Source organism: Neofelis nebulosa, chromosome 8 (assembly GCF_028018385.1).
Source record: "Neofelis nebulosa isolate mNeoNeb1 chromosome 8, mNeoNeb1.pri, whole genome shotgun sequence".
In the NCBI taxonomy this organism is placed as follows: Eukaryota; Metazoa; Chordata; class Mammalia; order Carnivora; family Felidae; genus Neofelis; species Neofelis nebulosa.
Window position 1 is genome coordinate 78,503,262 of NC_080789.1, and position 19,277 is coordinate 78,522,538.

Below are 19,277 nucleotides of genomic sequence, written 5' to 3' on the forward strand. Positions count from 1 at the left end.
CTACATTTTATCACCTCCAGCCACTTCTCTTCTTTCCCTCTGTAGTCCCGAGGGTGGCTGCGTCCTGGTCACCGGAAGAAGCCGTGTGACGTCACGAGGGCCTACGCGTCGCGCGGGTGGCAGGAGTTGACGGACGGTCTCTGGCTGCGTTTGGGCGGCCCCGGGACCACGGAAGAGGCTTCCCTGGTCGGCCGCGATGCCTAGCTCGCGGCGGGTCAGTCAGCTCCTGGATCTGTGAGTTCACCCGGTCCCCGCCTCCCCTTCGCCCCGCCCTGTGCTCGCTCTCCCTCCCCGCCCGCTTTCCACCTCTGGACCTCTGAAGAGGGCTCGCTGGTGTTTCTGTTGCTGGGTTCCTGACTTGTCGTCTCCTCGTAGATGACAGTTGTACCAAGTGTGCTGCTGGGGAGGCTTGCCCCTCTGTCCTCCGCTCCGGGCGCCGCCAGATGGGTGGTGGTCCGAACTCTGTCAGCCTTGACCCTCGATGCTCTGGTAGTTGCTGGCAGTGACCTGTTTCTGAGGAGAGCTGAAAGCCTTGGTAGAACAATAACAAAAACACTACATGTGGCTCTCAAAAGCCTTCAGCAGAGTTCCCCCAGTTCCTGTAACTGGGATAGATATTGATTCTTTGAGGCAGCACGGCTCCGTGATTGCTTGACCGCGATTGCTGGGTTCAGCGCCCAGTCTGCCGTTCACCAGCTGCGTGACCACGGAGAGTAACTTAACCTCTGTGCCTGAGTTCTTGATTTATCGAATTAGTGTAACAACAGTACGTGTCTCATAGAATTGCAGTAAGGAATAAATTTAACGGATGTAAAGTCCTTTGAAGGATGCCTAGTGTCAAAAGAAATTTCAAAGAACTTTACTTGATAAAAATCTTTTAGTGAGGGAGAAACAATCTCAGAGGCATGTCGTTGCAGAATGACTTATACACTGAGAATGACTATATTGTTTATCCTTCGCAGTGATTGGTTATTACAGTGGTTGGTTACTACAATTTAAAAAACCTCAAGGGGTTGGTTAAAAGTGGTCGTCTTACACTATTTTAGGGAGATGATTTAAACTTTGTTTATGATTGGGGCGCCTGGGTGGCTCAATCGGTTGAGCCTCCCGACTTCGGCTCAGGTCGTGATCTCACAGTTAGTGGGTTCCAGCCCTGCATCTTGATCTGTGCTGACCGCTTGCTCAGAGCCTGGAGCCTGCTTCAGATTCTGGGTCTCCTTCTCTCTCTGCCCCTCCCCTGCTCACACTTTGTCTCACTCTGTTTCTCAAAAATAAATGTTTAAAAAAAAATTTTTTTAAATAAACTTTGTTTATGATTATCAGAGGGATTTACAAGAAATAACCTGCTATGTTTCACTTTGTTCGTGAAATAAACCAGATTTAGCTTCACTTATGTGACCTAACTGGTTGGGTCTGCTTAGGGGATTTTCAAGCATGGTCTCCATTTTATTTTATTTTAAAAATTATCCCCTTGGGGTCATTCCCTCAGAAAGCTGAAAGTGTGAGCCGATATACTGTTACTGTATACCCATTGATGTATACCCAATATACTGTATACCCATTGATGTAGTCATTGGGCTGTATGGTCATGTAGTTGCCATTACCAACAGTTGCATGGTCATTGAAGACATGGGCAGTGGGACCGTTGAGGTCTTTGAGTTGTGTAATCCTGATGGCTATCATTTGGTGTGTGAGTGGCTGCCGAAAGACAGTTAAAACTCTTGAGAGGATACAGTGCACTAGTGTTAAAAGGTGGGGGAGGGACAGTAAAGTATCCTCCAGACTGAGCAGGCACTTGGAAGCAGAAAAATGAAGCCAGCCTCTCCATTACTGTTTACACAGACTTTTATTCAGGGTGACCTACTGACAAAGGGGAGCCAGTGGATAGATGATCCTGTGGTAGAGCCCCTCCCTAAGGAATGTGGTGAAAACCTCAAGGGAAGGCAACCTGGCTATGTGTGTGTACGTGACATTCCTCACGACTTTGTAACACAGACCGCCCAATCAGACTGTATGTCTATGTTACCATTTATGGGAGACAAAGAAGTAGAAATTGCCTAAAAGGCTACCCCCCGCTGTGCTCGGTGCTCAGTTTCTCAGGTACAAACCCATTGAGCCCATGCCGGCACAATGAATAAAGTTGCTCCCTGGAAAGAAAAGCCTGAGTGTCTTGACTCTCTGTGTGGACCTCGGTCCCATTACAATCCAGGTGCTATGCAGCTATTCTCCACCCAGTCCAAACCTTAACTTACAGCTTTTATAGAGCAAAGGGCATTATGGTGCAAAGTGTAGTTATCTAAAGTGGCGCCATCTATTCGCGGTCATCTCTCCTGGTTATCTAAAGTGGTGCCTTTTGTGCATCAGTCATCTCTACTAGTTATCTAAAGTGGTACCTTCTGTGCACCACTTTAGGGAAGATCAGAGCAAGCCTTTCTGCATTCCAGTCAGGGCATACTTTAACCTCCAAGGGGCTTGGAACATACAGCTCCGAGGGAGGTCATTGCAAGAGCAGAAACAAGATGGAGGGCCAAAGATGGAGTCAGTGTTGTCAGCGCTGCTACAGCTAAGGATGTTAATATGATGACTATGAGATGGAAATTCAAAAATTCTGGGAGAGATTCCCAGGAGCCAAGATTTAACCAACTAAGTAAGTCAGTGGAAGAAGGATCACCTATCTGATGAAAGATTGACATCGGATCTTTAAGATCTTTTAAATTAGGGGTAATAATTCCTAATTTATTAACGTGGAAACGGGGCACCTGGATAGCTCAATCAGTTAAGTGTCTGACTCTTGATCTCAAGTCAGGTCTTGATCTTGGGGTTGTGAGTTGGAGTCCTGTGTTGGGCTCCACAGTAGGCACGAAGCCTACTTTAATTTTTTTTTTTTTAAATCCATGGAACCTTTTTTTTTTAACCAGTTACAGCATATGCATCTCCTTGTTAAGTGGTTAGGGTGTCTAAGGCTGTGCAAGAGTTTACAGATTCTTGCTGTATTGGTAGGGATTTTGCAAAAGATAAGATCTCTCCTGAAAAGATTTAACTGTAGTCTTTTGTGAGTATCCTTTCCAATAAACTAAGTCTCTAGGAATGTTTTCTTTTGGAATGGATCACATTTTTAAATCTGGTGGAAAGTACATTTCTTAATATTCATTAGTGCCTTGCCCTGTTGAATCATGTTATGATCACCGAAGATAAACATGAGGATGTCTTATTTCAGGAGTGTTATAGGTGCGCTTCCATCTAAGTTACGCCTCTGTATGGTGTGAGCAATTAGGCATTTCTATGGAAACTAAAGACAGATACAAATTAACACTTGGAGCAAATTACAAACTCAGTTTCTGAATCTGGAGAGCAACCAGTCAAGAAAATTTCTAGATTTGAGCTCAAAACACCTTTATTTTATTTTGTTTTATTTTCATTTTTTTCAAAAAGTCTTTAGATAATGGAGTCAGGAGGCAATTTCTATCTGTTGGATTTTCCTGGTTTACAGTTTGAATGATTTTGATGACATCATTGAGTATTTTGGTGAACTCTCTTGAGTGGCCTGAAATAGAAGTAGGCACGAAGGTTGTCTGTACATGATCTGTTGTGGTGATTTCTCTGAAGTTTATATCAACTTGTCTGACTTTAGGTTGTAGGACTTGAGGAAAAGGGTAGTTTTAGTTTTTATTCCAAGTCAGAAGGGTAAGAGAAAATTGGAAAAGTTAGGTTGGAAAGTTGTAGCCAGATGTTGGAGGGAACTAGAAGAATTCAGGATCCAGTCCAGTTTATAGAAAGATAACAAAGCCTCAAAGATAATGAACAGGACTAGAATATAATAACAGGTACACTATAGTTTTCTATTGAAACATAATTTTTCTCTCTATAGCCACTTTGTTTTTACCAAAGATAATCATAATAAGACCAATTTATTTGTAAAATGAATCTGGTCCCATTAAATTCAGCTCATTATTTATATAAGTGCAGCAGAATAGTCACTTTATGCACATTTTCAAAAATGATATTCAAGTCCAAGCTTTGGTAATCCAAGGGTCTTTGTTTGCTCCACAAATCCAATGTTAGTTTCTTAAAAACTGTCTGGTAATAAGAAATCTCAGATTAGATCTTTAAACACCCCTTTAGGCCAAGAAGTCAAGCCAATGGGTTGTCCAATTGCGTTCTGTTACAAAAAGAGCAAATTCTGATTGAATTTGTCCTAATACCTACACTGCCATGAAAGTAAGAATACTCAATAAGAGTTATTTTGTCTTAACTCTGAAGGGATCAGGTAGAGAGAACAAGATAAATGTTTAATTTTTGTTCTCAAAAGTTTACCACATTGTTATGTTATATAGTTTTTATTTTATTTTATTTTGTTTTGTTTTATTTTATTATTTTATTTTATTATTTTATTTTATTTATTTTATTTTATTATTTTATTTCATTTTATTTTATTTTATTTTATTATTTTATTTTATTATTTTATTTTATTTTATTTTTATTACTATTTTTTTTTTTTTTCATTTGAGAGAGGTAGAGGAAAAGAGAGAGAGAGAGAATCTTAGTCAGGTTCCATGCTCAGCAAAGAGCCTGACACAGGGCTCCCTCCCAAGACCCTGGGATCATGACCTGAGCCAAAATCAGGAATCAGATGCTCAACCACCTGAGCCACCCAGGCTCCCCAGTTATATAGTAGTTTAAAAGAAAACAGAAAGGGGGTTCTTTAAATTTGGAAAGCAAAACATTAAAGAACCAGTAATGCTTCAAACAATGTCATAAAAATGATAATCATCTCTATTAGTTGGTTTAGTCCCATGTAATCAATTATTCTTTTCTTGCTCTTGGGTTAGCAGTTTTATGAATCAATCAGTTTCTCCATTAGCATGCTAGAAATTCTTACCCAGTTAAGTGGTATGATCTTAAAATTATCAGAAACTTGTATTCTAGAGTATTTTTCAGGGTCTTTTCCATGAATTTCCTTGAAGACAAAGCATTTTGGCCTGCAGTTGGTTATAAATGCTTTCATAGATGATTCAGTGTATAATAATAGCTGTTTCTAAATGACAAAAGATAAAAATAGCCTTTGTTACAGCTCACTACAAAAAAAAATGATATGATTGATTGCTAAGTTTGGCTATTTTTGTGGTATACAACATTTAAAAATGATTAGAACTATGACTGATAACATTATATCAGGGCATATCAGATTCCTAGGAATTTCATGCAATTTCTGGAACACTTATATTAATAACATGTATCCATACAAATACAACCTAAGAAGGTTAAGCATCCGCTTTACTTGATAATGTTTTCCATGCAATTTCACATTTAAAAAGCCTGTAGTTTAATGTCTCCCTTTTTATAAGAAGAGAAAAAAAACTTCAAGATCTTTAGGAACCCTGAAAGTTAGCTCAAAGTCAAAAAGACTTAATTTAGAATTTGATTTTGCGAAGTTTGTAAAAAATGCCAAAAGGTTTAAAACACTTGATTAAATAGGATCACAAGTCATTGTGAAATAATACTTAGTTATCTATTCAACCAAAGTGACAAAAAGATTTCAAAAGCAAATATAGAAAGTACATAGTTTTTAAAAAGTACCTTAGCTCTTTTAATATTGAAAAGACTGTTTTCCTAAGCAATCAAAAACCTGATAAAGACCAAATGAAACACAGGAAATTACTTTAATAAGACACAGAATCTTTGTTTCCTAGACAAAATACACAAAGGTAAAGAAAAACCTTTCATAATCCCTTATTAGGAGCAGACTAACAACCTAAGAAAATTTGTTCTTTTAACAGAGAAAATTAAACTGTGGTTTTGTGTCAGTATGTTATTCAGCTCAGTTTTGGAAATCTTTGTAAATAAATCCATTGAATTTTAGCTAACTTTGACCATGCAACATGAAATTTCTTCACAAGCTTTTTGCAACTTTCTGTATTCATTTAGATTTTTGTTTTATTCCTTTTTTCTTTCTCATTTTACTTGAAGACAAAATTACTTTTTTTCCTAATAAAAACACATCCTATATTCTTTGCTTACTCTTATAAAAAACACATCCCATTCTCCTCTCATACTTTGTATACAAAGTTGTTTCTTTCACTCTTGTTTTTAGGAGGCTTATTTTTATATATGGATTATAAGTTTTAACCATTATTAATCTTTATTTTCCAGTGAAAACTAGGACAGGCAGTTGTGAACTGTCTGGCGTATATCAGCATCCTGTAGTAGATTAGCAAATTTATCAATATTTAATTATAAAAAAATATACTTTTTAGAGACATGTGCTTCTTCATAGTACATTTTTTTAATTCAGCAAAAGGCCACATTAAAATAGTTCCAAATATATTTTGTCTCATAAAAATTAAGCAGCCAAAAGTAAATAAACTTAAACATGTTTAGCAATTAATATTTCAGTATATTAGCTTGTTATTGAATGATCTACATATTTAACAAATACCCATCATCTAATGTAATCTACTTAATTTGTTTTTAATAATTATATTTGTATTAAACATTAAACACTTAACTAGCATCTTAAGTTTTTCTTCCTTACAAATTTAAAACTATTTTAAAGTTTGTTTATTTACTTTGAGAGAGAGAGAGAGCAAGGAAGGGACAGAGAGAGAGGGAAAGAGAGACAATCCCAAGCAGGCTCCTCACTCTCAGCCCAGAGCCCAACGTGGGGCTTGAACCCACAAACCATGAAATCTTGACCTGAGCCGAAATCAAGAGTCAAACCCTTAACCAACTGAGCCACCCAGGCACCCCTTGCTTACAAACTTTATACAGAGATAGCACCAGCGTATTTGACTAGTAAACTGAGGTAGAAAAGATTGTATATTTGCATTGTGTTTAATGTTGACTACTGTGAAGACATGCCTATTTTTATTAAACCAATACATTTAAATCATTTCTTTTTTTTTAACTTTATTTATTTTGAGAGAAAGAGGGGGGGAGGGGCAGAGAGTAGGGGGGAGAGAATTCCAAGGAGGCTCTACGCTATCAGTGCAGACCCAATGTGGGGCTTGATCCTACAAACTGTGAGATCATGTCCTGAGCTGAAACCAAGAGTCAGACGCCTAACCAACTGAGCCACCCAGGCACCCCTAAACTATTTCTGAAGCTTTTATAATTCAAGATTCTCCAGATCATATGAACTTGAAAAGCATTTCAGTTAGTTTATATTTCTGAGAGTGTTAAGAATCCTTAAACTTATATAAGTACTTATTTTTCTTTAACCTTAATTAAATAGAGCTCTTTTTGAAATCACATATACATAACATACATACATATATACATACATATACATTAGTATACAGACAGTTGTAAACAGATCTTGTAGCTTTCATTTAAAAATTTTAGCTGTATGTCAGGTACAACAATACAAAACTCAAAAGAATAGTTGGACCCAAATTGTGTTTCTGGCTGATGGGATAAGGTTATTTGCTGCAATGACGTAAGCTTTTACCACACATTTTTCATTTGCTGTAAGAATTCTCTAGAGAAGCTATTTTTGGAATGATTTTGTCTTTTAGAAGCTTTGACATACCAACCAATGAATGCATTTATTGCCTTTAAGAAATTTGGGATCCTCTTTTTTTAAAGATGCCCCTAAGGTGGGCTATTTTATCTAAATTAAAGATTTTCCCAAAATGGTCACTGCAGTTCCAATTATTCTTCATAAAGTTTACCCATTTTTCTAAGAAGGTATAAGATCCTGATCTGAGCTTTGGACCAGATGGAACCCATCTTTGCCTTAGATTCCCTAAGAAAACTTAATTATCAGGGCTCCTGTTTTTCAACAGTTATTCCAAAGTAGAGGGAATCACACATTCCCCCCTCTTTTGAACAGAATATCATCACTTACTGAAAAGCTTCAACAAGCATTGCTCGGTAAAATCAGAGGAGTCAACACAAAGGGAGTGGAGTTTAGATCTGAGGAAGATTTGCCCTGGAATCCCATGGTTGGTAAGAAAGCATTGTGTATTGGGCTCCATGGATGCTGGCACCTAGTTACTCACTGGCCTTGGAGCTCATCAGGAGTCATCTTTGGATCCCACTTTTGACACCAAAAACTTTCAAAAGAAAATTCAGAGATTTTTAGTTGATATGAATGTTTTACTGAGTGAGAAACACACTGTTAGTGAACAGGGAGACTTAAAACCAAAAATGGTTAGAATCTCGAGATGTGGTCATAGGATGGCTCATAAAGTGAGAATGAGGAAGTTGTTTAATCTTTACAATGATTGGTTATTACAAGGGGAGTTTACACAGTATGGAGGTTTTTCAAAAAATTAAAAGTAGGATTGCTGGATGATCCAATAATTTCACTACTGGGTATTTCCCCGAAGAATACGAAAATGCTAATTCAAAAAGATATATACACCCCTATGTTTATTGCAGTACTATTTACAATAGCCAAATTATAGAAGCAACCCAAGTGTCTATTGAGAGGTGAATAGACAAAGAAGATGTGATACACACACACACACACACACACACACACACACACACACTGGAATATTATTCAACCATAAAAATGAATGAAATCTTGCCATTTGCAACAACATGAGTGAAGCTAGAAAATATAATACTTAGTGGAAGAAGTCAGAGAAAGACAAATAACATATCATTTCACTCATGTGTAATTTAATAAACAAAACAAGCAAAATAAGAGAAAGAGAGAGAAGGAGAGACAAACCAAGAATCAGACTCTTAACTATAGAGAACAAACTGATGATTACCAGAGGGGAGGTGGGTGTAGAGATGGGTGAAATAGGTAATGGAGATTAAAGAGTGCACTTAACATGATGAGCACTGAGCAATGCATAGAATTATTGAATCATTATATTATACACTTGAAGCTAATATTACACTGTATGTTATGTATACTGGAATTAAAATTTTTAAAAATGAGAGTTTACATATAGCAGGGGATTGGTTAAAAGTGATTCTTTATACCATTTTAGAAAGGTGATTTATTTATGATTATCAGAGACATTTACAAGAAATAACCTAGGTTAAGTTTCTCTTACATTCATGATATAAGCTGGATTAAGTTTCACTTACATGACCTGACTGGTTTTGTCTGCTTGAAGAATTTTTGAGCCTGGTCTGCATGTTATTTTAACCCTAGCAAGTAGTAAACACTACTAAGTGTTATTTATTGTTATTAATTATTTCACTGAAATATATGCTGGAAGTTGTAGTTACAATAGCAATTATTTCTCTCTGGGAGTTTTCAGTCTGTTAATATTACATAAAAAAATTGCCATGTAAAAATTAAGGCTGAGGAGAACAATTATCTTTATCTGCCGAATGCTTTTGAAATCAATGTTTTTGAATTGATATTTACATTACATCTCATAAACTTCTGTCCCTCAATCCACAGTCACTTTTTTTAAATGTTTTTTTAAATGTTTATTTATTTTTGAGAGACAGAGCACGAGAGGGGGAGGGGCAGACAGAGAAGGAGACACAGAATCCAAAGCAGGCTCCAGGCTCTGAGCTGTCAGCACAGAGTCCAACACAGGACCCAAACTCACAAACCATGAGATCATGATTTCAGCTGAAGTTGGACGCTTAACCAGCTAAGCCACACAAGCACCCCTCACAGTCACTTTTTGTAAAAGAGAAATCTGTTGACTCCTTTGTATAACTAAGGCTTGTGTAGAGTCCTGAGAAAAGTATTTTCCTTTCATTCTTGGCTTTAACTTTATACCTGATCCAAATAAGATTTTCTGTCAGTAAAGACAGAGAAATAGTTAAGAGTGCAAGTTATGAAGACAGATGAAAGCCTAGCTATCTTCCTGTCTTTTAATTCCTGCCTTTGTATTGAACATTCCCTGAGGCATCCATATAAATGATCCTCTGAACTTCTGTGGCCAGAATCAAGTCTTTTATCTCTTCACAGCCACAGTTCCTTATTTTTCAGAGTTGCTCAATATTCAGTTAAGCATGTATTTAGCATATGAAACACTATGCTGATGATTATGACAAATATCTAGCATAAAGGAGGTAGTTTTATGGGGCAAGCATAAGGCAAGTATATAAATAACTATAATATTGGTAGAATAATAGCACAAAAGAGAGATTGACAAAGTATTTTGAAATTTCTGATGAGAAGAATATACAAGACTAGGAGAAGGCTTTGTAAAGAGGGTTGTATTTGAAGGTTGGTAGCATCTGACATTTGCAAATGGGAGGAAAAACATCTAAGGAGTGGAATAATAAGGGCAAAGGCTTGACAAGCAGGAGTTAGAAATATGTGAGAAGACCAGACAGTAGTATTTCAATTTGGCTAGAGAATACAATGTGAATAGCAGAGCAGTAAGACATAAAGCTGATAATTAGAAGTGGAACTTTGGGGATCAAAATGATATTATATTAGACTGTTTAATTTCATAGCAGTAGGGGTCTATAAAAGGTTTTGTAACTATAGTGGGTGTAGAGAGAGATTTGCATTAGGGAGAAGTTGGGAATAAAGAGACAATTAGGAAACTGTTGCAAAATCTTGGAAAGAGGTAAGGAGTGCCCAAACTAGGAGACATGTATGAAGATGTTCATTGCAGAATTCCATTGTGGAGAATTGGAATGTCTATTGCTGGGAGAGGTGCCTTCAAGTATTATGCAGCTGTTAGGAAAGTGAAGAGTAGATGATATATATTCAAATGGTTGGAGCTTTAAAATGTAGTGCTTAGTGAGCAAAGAGGAAACAGAATAAAACATGGTAAGAAAAACTATGTAGGGGCACCTGGGTGGCTCAGTTGGTTGAGCGTCCGACTTCACCTCAGGTCATGATCTCACGGTTTGTGAGTTCACGCCCTGCATCAGGCTCTCAGCTGTCAGCACAGAGCCCGCCTCAGATCCTCTGTCCCCACCTCTCTCTGCCCCTCCCCCACTTGTTCTCTCTCTTTCTCTCTAAATATAAAATAAAAAAAGAAAAATCATCTAGAACTTGGAAGTAAAGTAAAAAGATGACCACATGACCTTCACTGTCATACTAGGGTGTTGTCCCCCATGTAAGGGTCCATATATGCCTTGAGAATCATATTTGCAAATCCTTTTGGGACAAGGTATGTTCAGGCTGGCACTTGGTCAGCAGTAAGCTATTTCTGGATTGTAACGAGGTAAGGAGCTTGATCCAGAATAGCAATCAACCCTTTTACTAAGTGCACTGTTTGTCCAGAGGATGGGACTTCTCCATGAAGGAAACTGCTTGGTTACATCCTTGCATGAGCTCCTAATCTCACTGACTAGCATTTTGAACAGCACTGCCTTAGAGAATCCTTTGGATCTGGGAAGTGGTGAATAATTTTGAATAGAAGAACCAAGAAAAAAGAAAAAGCAAAAATTACTCTAAAGTTTTCAGCTTTCTTGACCAGGAGAATCGTGATATCATTAGATAACTGTGGAGAAGTAGGTGTCTTATGAGAAAAATGAATCCAAATATCCAGTAGAAATATCAAACAAGCAGACTGAAATATTAGGACTAAATTTCTAATAAATGGTAGATGAAGCCATATTAAATTTATGAGAGAGAATATGGGGAGAAGAAAAGGCTAAGGACCAAATTTTGTGCAACACTCATATCAGTAGACCATTTTGCCAAAAATCATTTCTTTGTTACATTATTTCACCATATAACTGATGGTTATATTAATAAGTTTCTTTTAAGTATAAAATTTAGAGCAATTCATATTGAATGAGAGATCTATCCACCCCCCCCCCTTTTTGTCTATAACTTTTAAGGATTTTGTTAAGTTTTAGCTGGCCAGTTTTCATTTTGTCTTGAGAACTTAGACCACTTATGTCAACTGTTGGGACTGAGAACTGAGATCGCTTAATGTCAATATAACTTTTTGCTCCAGGAAATTTTTGCAATCAGTTTATCTAAACAAATGTTTGGTTATTAGGGCAAACATTTTGATTGTTAGAGCAAACATTATATTTATCAGGATATATTGTTTCATCGGGGCTTACTTTGAGACCCTGTGTCATGTCCATCAGTCTTATACTATTATGTTACAAATTTTGTCTCATCCTAACCTGTTCCCCATCTTGGAGGGAGAATCCCAGATGTACTCTAACATAGCTTTCCCCTATTGAGACATTACCCAAACCCTGTTAAACCCTTGCTGCAGTAAATTTAATAAACTTTCTTTGTTTGACCAACAGACTTTTAGATAGTTTTTGTGAGCCATTTAGTAATTCTCATAGCAGCATTTTTCAAAATACTAAATTGTTTCTGTCCCAACTCCCTTATGTTACTGCTGGAGGGAACTGGAGCAGAAAGAGTAAACCGTTTACTGTGGGGAATACGTGGCACAGGCTGCACAGCTAAGCTCAGAGAAGAGGACCCTAAAGGCCAAGATGACAAAGACTGAGGAAGAGACATGGGGGAGCAAAAAAGATGGCACCATGGAAAAAAGTAAACATTTAAAATATAGCTGAAATCTGCATAAAGGAAAATATAAGAGGAGTGACTGTCAGTGTAGAATTTGATTTTACCTGTCTTATATATAAACAAATACATTTTTAGCCTGGTCTTGTTTCGTGGATACTGGTAGAAGAACAAAGTCTCCTGGGTCAAAGGCACAAAGGACTTTATTATTCATTGCACAGCAAGCAACATGAGCATTCGCATGTTTATGTCACTTCCTCTTGACCTCCAAGACGCACAGATGCAACACGAAGGGCTCAGATGGATGCCAACACAAACAATGGGTTGCATTCCAGGAGAGAAACACAGCCCAGATGAATGTCTACTCAAGCAACGAGTTGCATTACAGAAAAGAAACACTGAATTTAGGGACTCTGCCAATGTATAGTAAGCAGTAAGCAACCTCTTTGTCCTGGAAGGAGACATTACTTTATGGCACAGGGCTGCTTATTATAAACACAACTCTGTGAATGGCCCGGATAAAGCATATCAGGGCTGTGTATTCTTGTCATTCCCAGCAAGACTGGTAAGATGATGAAAAACCCATAAAGAACTGCCTTTCCTAACATTCCACTTTTTGGTCCTACCATCTTGGCTTCTGACAAATTATCACATGAGTATGATACTTTTTCAGCCACACTGATTACTTTGATCAGCAGAGGCTAGGACCAAATGTAATGAGTTTGTAAAATACAACATTTAACTGAGGCTATTAATAGAGCTCCAAGAAGCAGGGTGAGGTCAATCTGCAATATTGACCTCAGCTGTGTTCCCAGGAGCCCAGACTCAGCTGTGAATAAATCCCAAGGGAAACCGGTAGGTCTTAGGCAAGAGGTAGTATAAGCCCAGGATAGTATCCATTATGACCTGCACAAGGAAATTGAAGCTTACCTGTTAATCTTTAGTGATATGGTCAGTAATTATCGGGATAGTAGATGGGCCAAAAAGAAACCCTCAACCCAACTGAGAGATATTCCATGGCCTATTCTTCTCTACATACAACCATATAAACCAAAGAGACACAGGTCACTCTAGTCTGGATTTATTGTTAAACTCGATTTGGATCACTATGACATTGTTTTGCTTCTGCCATCTGGGCAGTGTCACTGAGTAACTGCAACCTTCCTTATAATACACAGAAGTTCAGGGCCACCCATATCCACAGACATTTTTCTGTTACTGCACATGGACAGAGATAAGAAACCCAGCAGCAGATCAAATTGACAGCTACAGCTGCTGCTTGCCTCAGGTGGATCATAAAATTGCTTTGGCTGGAGGTGGAGAAAGCAACAATTTTTTAAAAATATTATTTTGGGTGACAGCACGGATTGCTGTACATGGGGAGAACATTTGCTACCAGATCGCAAGGAGTCTTCTCATATCTCCAGACCAGGCCCACAGAACCTTTCTTCTTCCTCTTCCATAAAACTATGTTTCCATCAGTATCCAATTCTCATCACAATATTGTTAGATCTAGGATTTGATTTTACTTGATTAGACTATTACTGTTTCGTGGATACTGGCAGAAGACCTACGATTTCTGGGCTAGAGACAAAGGACTGTGTTACAGCACAGCAAGCAGCGCAAGCAGTTTGCCTCAGTTACCCTTCTCCCCCAAATCCCATGAGGATGACACAGAGGTCTCAGATGGATACCTGCACAGTGGTGTATTACAGGAAGAAAAACACTGAGTGTTTTTTGTATCACACAAAAACAATTGTGTGATACAATTTTATAACAAGCAGTAAGCAAGCTTTCCTTTCTCATCTCTCAGTTTAGTTTGCTGCAAACACAACCCATTTGAGAAATGCTCCAAATAAAGAGCGGTTGGGACCTTACATTCATGGCATACCTATGGAAGTATGAAAGATTGAACTGTGAACACCAGCCACAAGTAGGAAAACTATCTCTCACCTCAATTTTTAACACAATTTAGCAAATTTATGTATTTTTAAAAATACATGAATGTCTCTCTCTCTCTGTCTCCCTTGCACACACACACACCATTTCTTTCCAAGAATTGTTGTAGAATTAATGGAGATAGAAAGAACTTTTACTGAAAAGTAAGCAAACTTAAAGTGAACAGTTTATTTTAAAAGAACCCAAGTACATACTTAAAAGAAAAGGAGTCACCATATTTCTTATTAATGGCATACAGGTATTTGTTAAATGGATGTGAACATTGATGATATTTGGAAGACTTACAAAAGGCAGCATGAGAAGCTCCAAGAATATGTCTCCCAGTAAAATAAGCATAAAAGTTGAAAATTATAAAAACAACTGCCTCAAGTCTCCAGACAGCTTCCTAAGGGTATACAGCAAATGAAGAAACATTCATTCAAGATAATCTTTTAAAACTCAGTAAGAACAAGAGTCTGGCATTGGAACTATAACTCCACTCCAGGTGGGTATGGCCAAGGTGATGGGGTTACCTCTCCCCCCAGCTCCTACTCAGAGGCCTCAGTGTTTTCCTGGGAAGGACGGGATGCCAGCATTTATCATCACACTCCACCCCAGATACTTGTGCACAGGCTAAATTATGGGTGAGTATGGTCAGTGATTGGGGGATTGCTACCTCCACCTAGCCCCCACTTATCAGGCAGCTCATTTGTGGATGGAGGTTCCATCCTAAATGAGACAAGCCAGGAAGACCAGAAGCTACTTCCCAGCACCCTGCTCCTAAAGTAGGGGTTTCACTCAGAGGAAAGCATATCATCATCCTTGTTCCCAGTTCTGAAATTCTGGCTTAAAGATTTTTCCCAGGAAGAAAGACAGACTGCAAAACACAGAACTCCAAAGCTGTCAAGAAAATGACTTTATTTGAAACAGAGGGTGGGGGGAGTTTAAATAAAAGTAATTACAAAGAGCCTGAGAGCTTCATGTGAGATGCAAGCTAAACCATAGGCCAGGAAGTTTACCAGAGAGAACCGGGGAAAGGAACATATAACAAGAGCCTGCCTGGGGTCAGAACAAGCCTTAAACACTGACCTCTGAAACTAATCCTACAAAGGAGTCCAAAATGAATTGGATGACATTATGGAGCAATTTATACCCTACGCATTGTTGAAAACATTAGAGCAATCGATCTGTAATGAGTGAAGGCTGACAGTGGATGTGATACTAATACAGACTTAACAAAATAATCAGAGAAAGAGATAGTCAAAGAGACCCCTACTACAACCGCTGACATCCCAGGGTAACAATGCTTACGTCCAAGTCGTGCCCACTAAGGAGCAAATCAGAGGTTGCATACAGTCAGGAAAATAGCCTTAGTCCAGTCATGTCACTAAACAAACAAGTAAATAATCACAAATCTGTGGCATCAATATCCAGAGTTACTGCATTATAGTATCTAGACTATACTGTTTTTGAAAAAAAAAAATTGCAAGACAAAGAAACAGAAACTGTGACCCATACACAGAGAAAAAAAATAGGCAAAAGAAACTGCCTTTGAGAGGACCCAGGTGTTGGACTTAGCGAGGGCTTCAGAGAAAGTATTATAAATGTGTTCAAAGAACTAAGGGAAGTCATATTAAGAAGTAAAGGAGAAAACTACTTGGCAGTTCCTCAAGAAGTTAAACATAGAATTACCATATTACCCAGCTTCCACTCCTAGGTATATACCTAATAGTACTGAAACTAGGTACTCAAACAAATACTTATACACATATATTCATAGTAGCAGTATTCACAATAGCCAAAAAGTGGAAACAACTAAATGTCCATCACCAATGAATCAATAAACAAAATGTGGGGATGCCTAGCTCATTCAGTAGGGCACAGGACTCTCAATCTTGGGACTGTAAATTCTTTACCCACGATCGTGTAGAGATTACTTAAAAATAAAATCTTAAAAAAAAAAAAAAACAAGCAATCCCTATCAAAATAACACCAGCATTCTTCACAGAGGTAGAACAAACAATCCTAAAGTTTGTATGGAACCAGAAAAGACCCCAAATAGCCAAAGCAATCTTGAAAAAGAAAACCAAAGCTGGAGGCATCACAATCCCAGACTTCACACTGTATTGCAAAGCTGTAATCATCAAGGCAGTATGGTATTGGCACAAAAATAGACACTCAGGTCAATGGAACAGAATAGAGAACCCAGAAATGGACCCACAAATGTATGGCCAACTAATCTTTGACAAAGCAGGAAAGAATATCCAATGGAATAAGACAGTCTCTTCAAGTGGTGCTGGGAAAACCGGACAGTGACATGCAGAAGAATGAACCTGGACTACTTTCTCACACCATACACAAAAATAAACTCAAAATGGATGAAAGACCTAAATGTAAGACAGGAAGCCATCAAAATCCTCAGGGAGAAAGCAGGCAAAAACCTCTTTGATCTTGGCCAACTTCTTACTCAACATGTCTCCAGAAGCAAGGGAAACAAAAGCAAAAATGAACTATTGGGACCTCATCAAAATAAAAAACTGACAGCAAAGGAAACAATAAGCAAAAACAACAAACTAAAAGGCAAACAACGGAATGGGAGAAGATATTTGCAAATGACATATCCGATAAAGGGTCAGTATCCAAAATCTATAAAGAACTTATCAAACTCAACACCCAAAAAACAAATAATCCAGTGAAGAAATGGGCAAAAGACATGAATAGACACTTCTCCAAAGAAGACATCCAGATGGCCAACCGACACATGAAAACATGCTCAACCTCACTCATCATCAGGGAAATACAAATCAAAACCACAATGAGATACCACCTTACACCTGTCAGAATGGCTAACATTAACAACTCAGGCAACAACAGATATTGGTGAGGATGCAAAGAAAGAGGATCTCTTTTGCATTGCTGTTGGGAATGCAAGCTGGTGCAGCCACTCTGGAAAACAGTATGGAGGTTCCTCAAACACTTAAAAGTAGAACTACCCTACGACCCAGCAATTTCACTGCTAGGCATTTATCCAAGGGATACAGGTGTGCTGTTTTGAAGGGGCACATGTGCCCCAATGTTTATAGCAGCTCTATCGACAATAGCCAAAATATGGAAAGAGCCCAAATGTCCATCGATGGATGAATGGGTAAAGAAGATGTGGTATATATATATATATATATATATATATATATATATATGTATATGTATATATGTATATATATATATACGTGTATATATATATATATGTATATGTATATATGTATATATATATATATACGTGTATATATATATATATGTATATGTATATATGTATATATGTATATATATATATATATATATATATATCATGGAGTATTACTCAGCAATCAAAAAGAATGACATCTTGTCATTTGCAACTACGTGGATGGAACTAGAGGGTATCATGCTAAGCGAAATTAGTCTGAGAAAGACAAATATCATATGACTTCACTCATATGAGGACTTTAAGATACAAAACAGATGGACGTAAGGGAAGGGAAGCAAAAATAAAAAAATAAAAAATAGGGAGGGGGACAAAACATAAGAGACTCTTAAATATAGAGAACAGAGGGTTGCTGAAGGGGTCGTGGGAGGGGGGATGGGCTAAATGGGTAAAGGGCATTAAGGAATCCTCAGATTGAATAACAATCTAAATTCCTTTTCATGTTTCATAATAGCTGATATATTGGACTACATCCTGTCTGTCTAAATGAGACTGACTAGTCCTCCTCCCCCCCTCCATACTTATTCACAGTTAGCTGAGTCTGGGACTCTGGGGGGCACTGTTGAGGTCATTACTGCAGATTGGCCTTATCTTACTATTTAGAATACTATTGATAGTAGCCTTAATTAAATGCTTTAAGAGACAAATTGAACAGATTTGGTTTCTCCCTTTGTTGGTCAAATTAGAGTAGCTGACTGAGTGGTGTACTTAAATAAATATTTGAGTTCAGCCAAGAACATGTCGGGTGGATGTTGGGAGAGGCAATCTGCCATGAACCTACTGGTTATGCCAAGAATGTAAGGCTTTGACTACCCTTTACCTAGGGCATTTCTCAAATGTGTTTTTGCAGCAAATACTGTCTCCTTCCAAAAAAAAAAAGCAAACTTGCTTCAGTTTACCATAAAAGTTGTGAATCACCCAAGCTCATGGTTTTTCTCAAGCATTCATTTGGGCCCTACCTATATTACACGGTAGGACTTAGAGGGCATGAAGAGCCAGCATAAATGTGAAGCTCTGACTACTGCTCTTGTCATGTATACTAAAGTCCTTCTTCTTTGACTCGGGAATCTATCTTCTGCTAGCATTCATGAAATGGTAGTAGGCTAACTTGCAAGCTTGTAAGTGGGAGAAATTCTCAGACTCTGCATAGTTCTTGACAACTACAAAATTCAATTCCAGGTAGTTTTTAAGTCAAAAAGTGAAAAGCCCGGGTGCCTGGCTGGCTCACTCAGCAGAGCATGATCTCAGGGTTGTGAGTTCAAGCCCCACATTGGACACAGAGATTATTTAATTAAAAAAAATTTTTTTAAGTGAAAGATAAAACAACACATTTAGTTAATTTTTCTTAGAAGAAAGCATAGCAGATTAGCTTCATGAACTTAGGACAGTGAAAGAGTTCATAAACAGAATGCAAAAGAAACTTGCCATAAAGAAAACATTAGACTATACTTCAACATAAGACATGGGAAAGAGAGTGAAAAGGCAGTCCACAGAATGGGAGAGTATAATTGCCACATATATAACCAACAGAAAGCTCATGTCCAGAATAGAAGAGGAACTCCTACATGTCAGTAAGTAAAATGTAGACCCAAAAGAAAACTGGGCAGTCTACTTGAACAGATACTCCACAAGAGACTATCCAAATGAACAATAAAGAAATGAAAACATGCTCAAATTAATTCATAATAAGGGGTTGCAATTTTTTTAATGTTTTTT

The 19,277-nt window shown here is 37.8% G+C and overlaps 1 protein-coding gene across 2 annotated transcripts in view; it reads left to right on the top strand.

The window, feature by feature from the left end:
- The first annotated feature begins 8 nt into the window (after positions 1-8).
- Positions 9-19,277, top strand: part of AMN1 (antagonist of mitotic exit network 1 homolog) — a 61,637-nt gene continuing 42,368 nt past the window's right edge. The window contains exons 1-2 of one of the 2 annotated variants that reach the window (XM_058743174.1): positions 9-234; positions 12,258-12,409. In XM_058743174.1, coding sequence (XP_058599157.1) covers positions 12,375-12,409 — 35 coding nt within the window. In that variant the 5' untranslated portion in view covers positions 9-234; positions 12,258-12,374. The remainder of the gene's footprint in view (positions 235-12,257; positions 12,410-19,277) is intronic. The other variant, XM_058743173.1, reaches the window with a different exon arrangement.